Genomic DNA, 11,782 nt, shown 5'->3' on the forward strand with positions numbered 1-11,782 from the left:
GGCTGGCTCATTAGCTAACGTTAGCAGGCTGGCTCATTAGCTAACGTTAGCAGGCTGGCTCATTAGCTAACGTTAGCAGGCTGGCTCATTAGCTAACGTTAGCCGGCTGGCTCATTAGCTAACGTTAGCCGGCTGGCTCATTAGCTAACGTTAGCCGGCTGGCTCATTAGCTAACGTTAGCCGGCTAGCTCATTAGCTAACGTTAGGTGACATTTGTGATCTTAAACACTGTTTACCTAGCTAACTAGCATGTCTTAAGCTAAAGTCTTAAGCTAAAGTTGGATATGGCCGGTGTCAGTAAAAGTCAGCCAAAAAAAGCATAATGAAATTGTTTCCAGCAGAGCTGTTAAGGCTGTTTTCATGTTATCCAGAGGTAAACAAATCAAATCGGCCAGAGCGTCAAGCGTGCGCTCCGAGATGGGTGGGGCTAAAGCTTTAGAGGGTGTGAACGATGCTGAATGGGTTGTAGACAAAGAAGAGCTCTCCAGTCGGGACCAAAACATTCAGAAAGGACATTTTCTCAAAAGTGAGTTTTACAAAGTTTATCATCAACTTTCAAAGCAGAATGACTTTCCCATTGTTCCTCAAAAATGCAGTGTCTGATATATCATTTTGTAGCTCTGAGTCTCTACTTTGATCCAGTGTAAAAAAAACAATAATAAAAAAATTCAAATTTTGCAACATAAGACCAAATCCAGGTGGTTAGTCACATATGGAGACTGTTCAGCGCCAAAAATAAAGGGTTAAAATATATAGATTTAAAAATAAAAATATATATATTCCTGATCTTTCTTCTCTCTCTCAGATAAAGGACAGACACCTCGGCACAAACTTCCTTTAGGTACATTTTGGGACTAGCTGTTGTTCCATGTAGTGAAATTTGTTACGTAACGCTACGGGCTGATAGCAGTAACGCTACGGGCTGATAGCAGTAACGCTACGGGCTGATAGCAGTAACGCTACGGGCTGATAGCAGTAACGCTACGGGCTGATAGCAGTAACGCTATGGGCTAATAGCAGTAACGCTATGGGCTGATAGCAGTAACGCTATGGGCTGATAGCAGTAACGCTATGGGCTGATAGCAGTAACGCTATGGGCTGATAGCAGTAACGCTATGGGCTGATAGCAGTAACGCTATGGGCTAATAGCAGTAATGCTATGGGCTAATAGCAGTAATGCTAAATTCAATGTTTCATCACATAAATCAAATAGCTAAAACGATCCAACGAAATGACCTTCTTAAAACAATTCGATATGTTAGCCTTAGTAGAGGGTTATTACTAAGGTTATTAGCCTTAGTAGAGGGTTATTACTAAGGTTATTAGCCTTAGTAGAGGGTTATTATTAAGGTTATTAGCCTTAGTAGAGGGTTATTTACTAAGGTTATTAGCCTTAGTAGAGGGTTATTACTAAGGTTATTAGCCTTAGTAGAGGGTTATTAACTAAGGTTATTAGCCTTAGTAGAGGGTTATTACTAAGGTTATTAGCCTTAGTAGAGGGTTATTTACTAAGGTTATTAGCCTTAGTAGAGGGTTATTATTAAGGTTATTAGCCTTAGTAGAGGGTTATTACTAAGGTTATTAGCCTTAGTAGAGGGTTATTATTAAGGTTATTAGCCTTAGTAGAGGGTTATTATTAAGGTTATTAGCCTTAGTAGAGGGTTATTACTAAGGTTATTAGCCTTAGTAGAGGGTTATTTACTAAGGTTATTAGCCTTAGTAGAGGGTTATTACTAAGGTTATTAGCCTTAGTAGAGGGTTATTACTAAGGTTATTAGCCTTAGTAGAGGGTTATTACTAAGGTTATTAGCCTTAGTAGAGGGTTATTACTAAGGTTATTAGCCTTAGTAGAGGGTTATTACTAAGGTTATTAGCCTTAGTAGAGGGTTATTACTAAGGTTATTAGCCTTAGTAGAGGGTTATTACTAAGGTTATTAGCCTTAGTAGAGGGTTATTAACTAAGGTTATTAGCCTTAGTAGAGGGTTATTTACTAAGGTTATTAGCCTTAGTAGAGGGTTATTACTAAGGTTATTAACTAAGGTTATTAGCCTTAGTAGAGGGTTATTAACTAAGGTTATTAGCCTTAGTAGAGGGTTATTAACTGACTGGTGGGGGTGTGGCGGTACCTTGACGGTGCTGTCTACGGCTCCAGAGAACAGGCGCCCCCTGCTGACGGCCAGGGCAGTTACACTCCCCTGGTGTCTGAGGAGGGTCTGGGTACAGATCATGTTGTCCATGCTCCACACCTGTTAACACACACAGGCAGCGTTACTGTAAACACACACACACACACACACAGTTACTATAAACACACACACACACACACACTATAATCCACACAGTTGATTATTACAGGTCACTGTGAAAATAAAGGAAACACCAACACAGTGATTTAATAAGGTGTTGGGGCCACCAGGTAACTGCCAGAATGTGGGTTGGTTAGTCGGCAAACAAAATGTACCTACATTTGCATCCCTTCGTAAGACAGACAGACAGACGGTGAGACAGACAGACAGACGGTGAGACAGACAGACAGACAAGTCTTACCCTGAGAGAGCGGTCGTAGGAAGCGCTGAACACTTTGGTCTGGTCTGGTGTAGAGATGACTGCTAGAGCGTACACGGTCCCCACGTGACCCGTCAGGGTTCGGACCTGCTCCTTCGACTCGATATCCCAGACCTAGAGGACAGATTCAACATCAGGGATCCACATTAAAAAGAGACTGTCCCCTATTGTCCAGGACAAGACGATGGACAAGTACATTTTCCAAACAATTACTGCGATCAGAGGGGCCAACATTGGAATAATATTTTAATCTATTTTTCCATGTTATATATATATATATTTTTTTTAAAAGCCTACATGTCAAAGTGAAGGTGATATGCTATTGGCTACGGCCTCGTGTCCAATCCGATGTCGACACGAGGGGGGAGGAGGCACTAGAAAAATGGAGACTTTTCATTGCATAAATATTAGACTAAAACGCCTGTCATGATTTGACAAATATAATGAACGATAATTTAAAACATGAACGTCTGTCTTACAGGCTTGATTCTGTCAACACACTGAGAGGCAGGATTCAGATCAAACAGGCACAAGACCGGTGGCCGATACGCGCTGGAACCGTCACTGAGCGGAGACGGGCAGCATTTTCAAACTAAAATTTAACCAGAAACTTAAAAAAAATTGTAAAAATTGTTTTGTCATTTTTTTTTTGGTCACAATTTTCTATTATTTCAGTCACCATTTTATATTATATATAAGTCACCATTTTATATAAGTCACCATTTTATATTATATATGTAAGTCACCATTTTATATAAGTCACCATTTTATATTATATATGTAAGTCACCATTTTATATAAGTCACCATTTTATATAAGTCACCATGCCTTATCTTGTTTCAAAGTTGCCAAAACACAAGTATAGAAATGTTAAAAGGAAATTCTTTTAAAACACTTTAATCCCATAGAAACCAGCACTTTTCTCATGTTATAACAGGTTTAGAAAACAAAACACAAAATCTACGTTATTTTATTGTCCAGCAGAAAAAGGCTTATTAGTAACCAAAACTAGATGAAACAAAATCTCCCCTTTCATTCATTTTAAAATGGACATTTTCATCTCACATGAAACCCGTTCCTGCAGTTTGCTTTTGGAGAATGAGGTTCCCCCCCCCCCCCCCCCCCACTAATTACATTTTTGGGAACATTTACACGTAGCCTACAGTCACGTGCACAATTTGCTGTGTTCTTATAATATAAATAAATAAAACATTATCAACATTTTAAAAGTTAAACGGTCTGATCTGTTGCAACAGCCTCTTTGCTTTAAAAAAAATACATGTTTTTAGGTGCAGTGGATGTATGATTTTTGTCTCTGTTGTCCCAGAGTCTGGTCCCAGAGTCGGTCCCAGAGTCTGGTCCCAGAGTCTGGTCCCAGAGTCGGTCCCAGAGTCGGTCCCAGAGTCGGTCCCAGAGTCGGTCCCAGAGTCGGTCCCAGAGTCGGTCCCAGAGTCGGTCCCAGAGTCGGTCCCAGAGTCGGTCCCAGAGTCGGTCCCAGAGTCGGTCCCAGAGTCGGTCCCAGAGTCGGTCCCAGAGTCGGTCCCAGAGTCGGTCCCAGAGTCGGTCCCAGAGTCGGTTTTGAACCGTAGATGTGTTTTTATTGTTGTTGATCATCCAGGGGATGACAGGACAGAAACATCCTTACATTTTGAGCCCTGGAGGGAATTATTTTGTATAAAAAAAATACAAAAGTATTTGGGCTGTAATTGTAATGTTGCTATATTTTATAGGCTATCGAGTGTGGACCAATCATCCTCCAGGAGAGTCTTAAAGGGCCAGGGTTGTGTTTGGAGACATGCAGAGAAGAAAATAGACAAGAGAACAGCCTCCATTTGGATGATTCTCCAGGGACAAAAAGAGAGTCGTGCATTTTTGCAAACATGTTGTTACAGACCATTTTCTATTATAAAAGTCACCATTGTATATTATATAAAAGTCATGACTGTATATTATTAGTCACCATATTATATAAAAGTCACCATTTTCTATTAGATAAGTCAACATTTTCTATATCAGTGACTTGAGCTTTTGGACGAGTCAAAAATCTGTCCTACTTGTCTGAAGGGCAAGTGGCTAAAAACGTTAACGTCAAGCCCCCGTCCCCTCGAGGACGGTATTAAATCATGTCCCCTGTCCCCTCGAGGACGGTATAAATCATGTCCCCTGTCCCCTCGAGGACGGTATAAATCATGTCCCCTGTCCCCTCGAGGACGGTATAAATCATGTCCCCTGTCCCCTCGAGGACGGTATAAATCATTGCCCCTGTCCCCTCGAGGACGGTATAAATCCTGTCCCCTGTATGTATCTCTGTGTGTGTATCTCTGTGCGTGTGTGTGTGTGTGTGTCTCTGTGTGTGTGTGTGTGTGTGTGTGTGTATCTTACGTGTATGAGGTTCTCGTAGGTGCCACAGACGATGTGATGGTTGGTGACAGCGATGGAATAGACACTTCCTCCACTGGTCTGGAGGACATGAACACAGTCCAGAGAACGGATATCCCAGATCTGATGACCGGGGAGAGGAGGAGAGAGAGAGGAGGAGGGGGGGGATGGTAGGGGGAGGGGGGGAGAGGAGGAGAGGGGGGGAGGAGAGGAGAAGAGAGAGAGGAGGAGAGGGGGGGGATGGTAGGAGGAGAGGGGAGAGGGGAGAGGAGGGAGGAGAGAGAGGAGGATGGTAGGGGGAGGGGGGAGAGGAGGGAGGAGAGAGAGAGAGAGGAGGAGAGGGGGAGAGAGAGGAGGAGAGGGGGACAGTTTTATTAAGTCTATAATTATTATTCACTGTACTGAAGCATTACAGAGAGACAGAGAGAGAGAGACACAGAGAGACACAGAGAGAGACACAGAGAGACACAGAGAGACAGAGAGAGACAGAGACAGAGAGAGAGAGACAGAGAGACACAGAGAGACAGAGAGAGAGAGAGACAGAGAGAGAGAGACAGAGAGACACAGAGAGATACAGAGAGAGAGAGAGACAGAGAGAGAGAGAGACAGAGAGACACAGAGAGACACAGAGAGAGAGAGAGACAGAGAGACACAGAGAGAGAGAGACAGAGAGACACAGAGAGAGAGAGACAGAGACACAGAGAGACAGAGAGAGAGAGACACAGAGAGAGAGAGACAGAGAGACACAGAGAGACACAGAGAGAGAGAGACAGAGAGACACAGAGAGACACAGAGAGAGACAGAGAGAGAGAGACAGAGAGACACAGAGAGACAGAGAGAGAGAGACACAGAGAGAGAGAGACAGAGAGAGAGACACAGAGACACAGAGAGAGACAGAGACACAGAGAGACACAGAGAGAGAGAGACAGAGACACAGAGAGAGACAGTCTCCCCCAATCTTGTCCCATCCCTCCATCTCCCCCTCTCTCTGATGGTCTGGTATGATGGCCCCCCCTGTCCTCCTACCTTGATGGTCTGGTATGATGACCCCCCCTGTCCTCCTACCTTGATGGTCTGGTATGATGACCCCCCTGTCCTCCTACCTTGATGGTCTGGTATGATGACCCCCCTGTCCTCCTACCTTGATGGTCTGGTATGATGACCCCCCCCCCCCCTGTCCTCCTACCTTGATGGTCTGGTATGATGACCCCCCCCCCCCCCGTCCTCCTACCTTGATGGTCTGGTATGATGACCCCCCTGTCCTCCTACCTTGATGGTCTGGTATGATGACCCCCCCCCCCGTCCTCCTACCTTGATGGTCTGGTATGATGACCCCCCCCCCCCCCCGTCCTCCTACCTTGATGGTCTGGTATGATGACCCCCCCTGTCCTCCTACCTTGATGGTCTGGTATGATGACCCCCCCCCCCTGTCCTCCTACCTTGATGGTCTGGTATGATGACCCCCCTGTCCTCCTACCTTGATGGTCTGGTATGATGACCCCCCTGTCCTCCTACCTTGATGGTCTGGTATGATGACCCCCCCTGTCCTCCTACCTTGATGGTCTGGTATGATGACCCCCCCTGTCCTCCTACCTTGATGGTCTGGTATGATGACCCCCCCCCTGTCCTCCTACCTTGATGGTCTGGTATGATGACCCCCCCCCTGTCCTCCTACCTTGATGGTCTGGTATGATGACCCCCCCCCCTGTCCTCCTACCTTGATGGTCTGGTATGATGACCCCCCCCCCCCCCCCCCTCGATGGTCTGGTATGATGGCCCCCCCTGTCCCCCTACCTTGGTCTGGTATGATGACCCCCCCCTGTCCTCCTACCTTGATGGTCTGGTATGATGACCCCCCCCCTGTCCTCCTACCTTGATGGTCTGGTATGATGACCCCCCCTGTCCTCCTACCTTGATGGTCTGGTATGATGACCCCCCCCCTGTCCTCCTACCTTGATGGTCTGGTATGATCCACTGTAGAGGTGGTTCTGGGAGGCCACTAGAGCACGGACCCAGTGGTTCAGTCCTGTTAACTCCTTCTTCAGCTTCAACTCTGTCCCCACTATGTCCCACACCTGGAGAGAAACGAGAGGGGGGGGGGGGGGGGGGGGGGGAGGAGGACAGAGAGGAGGAGGGGAGGAGGAGAGAGGACAGAGAGAGAGAGGGGGGGAGGAGAAGGGTAAAGAAGACAGATGGGAGAGAAGGAAGAGGAGAGGGAGCGAAAACGGAGAGAGATTAGCCAACAGACAGATCGGTGAGAACCACACATTTAGAGCAGGGCGGTATTATCACACACACACACACACACACACACACACACACACACACACACACACACACACACACACACACACACACACACACACACACACACACACACACACACACACGTTAGGAAGTGATCAGGCGTTAACAGTGCAGATGATGTCATTGAGCTGAAACACTTCAGGACAGAGAGTTGTGGACGAGGGAAAATCCCTTTCAATAGTGAGATAATTCTTCCCTCCTTCTGTCCCAGTTCCCATGGCGATAGAGGGAGCACAGTCCCCATGGCGATAGAGGGAGCACAGTCCCCATGGCGATAGAGGGAGCACAGTCCCCATGGCGATAGAGGGAGCACAGTCCCCATGGCGATAGAGGGAGTGTACAGGAAGAGGCCTGGGGTTAAGGGTTAAAGCTGTTGGTCTGACTGGTACTGTACAGGAAGTGGAGGCCTGGGGTTAAAGGTTAAAGCTGTTGGTCTGACTGGTACTGTACAGGAAGTGGAGGCCTGGGGTTAAAGGTTAAAGCTGTTGGTCTGACCGGTACTGTACAGGAAGTGGAGGCCTGGGGTTAAAGGTTAAAGCTGTTGGTCTGACCGGTACTGTACAGGAAGTGGAGGCCTGGGGTTAAAGGTTAAAGCTGTTGGTCTGACCGGTACTGTACAGGAAGTGGAGGCCTGGGGTTAAAGGTTAAAGCTGTTGGTCTGACCGGTACTGTACAGGAAGTGGAGGCCTGGGGTTAAAGGTTAAAGCTGTTGGTCTGACCGGTACTGTACAGGAAGTGGAGGCCTGGGGTTAAAGGTTAAAGCTGTTGGTCTGACCGGTACTGTACAGGAAGTGGAGGCCTGGGGTTAAAGGGTTTCTATTCGCTGGTAATAAAACAGCTTGTTTTTCTCCTTCTAAGGCAAGTCGTCCCGGTCCTGAAGCAGCAAAGCATCGCCAAACCATCACATCCCACCACCACCACGCTGGACCGTTGGTATGAGGTCCTTACTGTGGAATGCAGTGTTTGGGTTTTCGCCAGGCATTATGGGACGCGTGTCATTCCCGAAAAGTTGTACTTTTAACTCCATAGGTCCATAGAACATTCTAACCAAGAGTCTCGATGATCACCCAGTTGCTTATTGGCTAAACTTGGGAGTCGACTTCCTGGACGACACAGGTCCTGTAATATCTAATAAAAACCTAAAAACACTATTCCACAGTAAGGACCTCATACCATCGGTCCAGCGTGGTGGTGGTGGGACGGTTTGGAGATGCTCCGCTGCCTCAGGACCGGGACGACTTGCCTTTATAGAAGGAACCATGAATTCTGTTCTGTATCAGAGACAAGGTGAGGTCCGTCCGTCCGTAAAGCTGAAGTCCAGCTGGGTCCATGCAGCGAGACCACGATCCAAAAAAAACACACGAGCCTGAGTCTACATCAGAATGGTCGAAAAGCAACAAGTACAGGAAGTGTTTGGTTGGAGTCACTGCAGCTCCAGGAAGTGTTTGGTTGGAGTCACTACAGCTCCAGGAAGTGTTTGGTTGGAGTCACTACAGCTCCAGGAAGTGTTTGGTTGGAGTCACTGCAGCTCCAGGAAGTGTTTGGTTGGAGTCACTACAGCTCCAGGAAGTGTTTGGTTGGAGTCACTGCAGCTCCAGGAAGTGTTTGGTTGGAGTCACTACAGCTCCAGGAAGTGTTTGGTTGGAGTCACTACAGCTCCAGGAAGTGTTTGGTTGGAGTCACTGCAGCTCCAGGAAGTGTTTGGTTGGAGTCACTACAGCTCCAGGAAGTGTTTGGTTGGAGTCACTGCAGCTCCAGGAAGTGTTTGGTTGGAGTCACTGCAGCTCCAGGAAGTGTTTGGTTGGAGTCACTACAGCTAAAAGGAGGCACAACCAGTTACTGAATGTCAATATTACTTTTTCACAGGGGGCATTAACAAAATAAAAGTTAAAAACATTTTGGTTTGAACTGGTTCTCTTGTTTATAATTACTAATTAATATGCGCCTCATCCTGAGTTAAGGAGCCACTGTATTGATCCCGATCTATTTCATTGGTTTACCTTTCAGACCACAGTGTACGGACACACTGGATAAATCACAGCTTAATGGATGTCATGAGAAGCCTGAATTTAAACCAAATCACCAGGATTAAAGACCAATCTCTCTCTCCCAGTCTCTCTCTCCCAGTCTCTCTCTCTCCCAGTCTCTCTCTCCCAGTCTCTCTCTCCCAGTCTCTCTCTCCCAGTCTCTCTCTCCCAGTCTCTCTCTCCCAGTCTCTCTCTCCCAGTCTCTCCCTCCCAGTCTCTCCCTCCCAGTCTCTCTCCCCCAGTCTCTCTCCCCAGTCTCTCTCCCAGTCTCTCTCTCCCAGTCTCTCTCTCCCAGTCTCTCTCTCCCAGTCTCTCTCCCAGTCTCTCTCCCCCAGTCTCTCTCTCCCAGTCTCTCTCTCCCAGTCTCTCTCCCAGTAAAGGAGAGGAACAGTCTCTCTCCCAGTCTCTCTCTCCCAGTCTCTCTCCCAGTAAAGGAGAGGAACAGTCTCTCTCCAGTCTCTCTCTCCCAGTCTCTCTCTCAGTAAAGGAGAGGAACAGTCTCTCTCCCAGTCTCTCTCCCAGTAAAGGAGAGGAACAGTCTCTCTCCACCTGGAGCTCAACCTCCACGTCTCTGCCTACTGACACCAGTAAAGTGAAGGAAGCAGCTTCTCGGGCCTCCATTTTAAAAAATGGTCTCCAACTCTACCTTGATGGCCTTGAGGGATCCGCTGAACAGCATGCTGTGGGAGGACACCAGCGTACACACCGGGTTGTCATGGGCACGGATAGTATTCACCTTCTGCAGGGTCTGGACGTCCCACACCTACACACCAGAGACAGAGACGAGAGAGAAAGAGAGGCAGAGGGGAGAGAAAGAGAGGGAGAGAGAGAGAGAAAGAGAGGGAGAGAGAGAGAGAAGAGAGAGAGAGAGAGAGAGAGAGAGAGAGAGAGAGAGAGGACAGGGAGAGAGACAGGGAGAGAGACAGGGGAGAGAGACAGGGGAGAGAGACAGGGGAGAGAGACAGGGAGAGAGACAGGGGAGAGAGACAGGGGAGAGAGAGGCAGAGAGAGGGGAGACAGGGAGAGAGAGGAGAGAGAGGCGAGAGAGGGAGAGAGAGAGGCGAGAGAGGGAGAGAGAGAAGAGAGGCAGAGAGAGAGACACAGGAGAGAACGCAGAGTCTTGTTGGACAGAGGGCTGTCTGATAATCTCTGTATATAACAGCAGGGTCATGGTTCTACAGTCAGTGGAGGTGTTGCTACCATGCTGTTGCCATATATATATATAATCCCAGGCCCCGTCCTAGACGGAGGCCTTTTGCCTTTTGGTAGGCTGTCATTGTAAATGACAATTTGTTCTTAACTGACTTGCCTCGTTAAATAAAAGATTAAATAAATGTAAAAAGGTGTGTTATAATGGTTATACACACACACACAGGACAGTTTATTAGGTACACCATCCCTTTCACCACAATGGATCGCTCCTCCAGACAGAGAGTCACGTGGTCGTAGCTTGTTATATAAAGCAGGCAGACAGGCATCGAGGCATTCAGTTACTGTTCCATCGGACAGTTTATTAGGTACACCATCCCATTCACCACAATGGATCGCTCCTCCAGACAGAGAGTCACGTGGTCGTAGCTTGTTATATAAAGCAGGCAGACAGGCATCGAGGCATTCAGTTACTGGTCCACCGGACAGTTTATTAGGTACACCATCGCATTCACCACAATTGGATCGCTCCTCCAGACAGAGAGTCACGTGGTCGTAGCTTGTTATATAAAGCAGGCAGACAGGCATCGAGGCATTCAGTTACTGGTCCCGTTAGAACGGGCAAAAAACGAGTGACCGAAGCGTGGTACGATCGTCGGTGCTCCACTATCTCAGAAACGTCTGTCCTTCCTGGGGCTTTTCACATCTTGAGTGTCTCTGGTTTACAGAGAACGGCACAACAAACAAACAAACAAACATCCAGTCAGCCGCAGTCCTGTGGGTGAAAGCAGCTCGTTGAGGAGAGAATCGTGCTTAGCTAACATGCGGGGCACAAACAGCCAAATAACAGCAGCGTTCCACAGCGGTGGGCAGAACGGGCGTCTCCGGAACAAACAACTCGTCGATCCTCGTCACGGATTGGCTATTAGCAGCAGAACGACCACACCGGGTTCCCCTCCTATCAGCTAAAAACCAAGAAGAGACAGCTCCAGTGGGGACCGGGTCACCAACGCCGGGTCACCAACGCCGGGTCACCAACGCCGGGTCACCAACGCCGGGACAATTGAGGAGAGCAAAAACACCGCCTGGTCCAACAACTCCCAGCTCCTGCTGCGCCATGCTGATGGCAGAGACAGAATTTGGCATCTGGGAGTCCATGGCCCCCGATCCTGTCTGGTGTCAGAGACAGAATTTGGCGTCTGGGAGTCCATGGCCCCTGATCCTGGCTGGTGTCAGAGACAGAATTTGGCATCTGGGAGTCCATGGCCCCCGATCCTGTCTGGTGTCAGAGACAGAATTTGGCATCTGGGAGTCCATGGCCCCCGATCCTGTCTGGTGTCAGAGACAGAATTTG

The 11,782-nt window shown here is 47.9% G+C and overlaps 1 protein-coding gene across 1 annotated transcript in view; it reads right to left on the minus strand.

Annotated features, from left to right (window-relative positions):
* Positions 1-11,782, minus strand: part of LOC106568433 (TNF receptor-associated factor 7) — a 36,620-nt gene that overhangs the window by 3,039 nt on the left and 21,799 nt on the right. The window contains 5 exon segments of the mRNA XM_082973150.1: positions 2,128-2,247; positions 2,549-2,680; positions 4,949-5,068; positions 6,898-7,020; positions 9,926-10,042. Of these exon segments, the coding sequence (XP_082829276.1) occupies positions 2,128-2,247; positions 2,549-2,680; positions 4,949-5,068; positions 6,898-7,020; positions 9,926-10,042 (612 nt within the window).

Source organism: Salmo salar, chromosome 03 (genome assembly GCF_965601325.2).
Source record: "Salmo salar chromosome 03, fSalSal1, whole genome shotgun sequence".
In the NCBI taxonomy this organism is placed as follows: domain Eukaryota; kingdom Metazoa; phylum Chordata; class Actinopteri; order Salmoniformes; family Salmonidae; genus Salmo; species Salmo salar.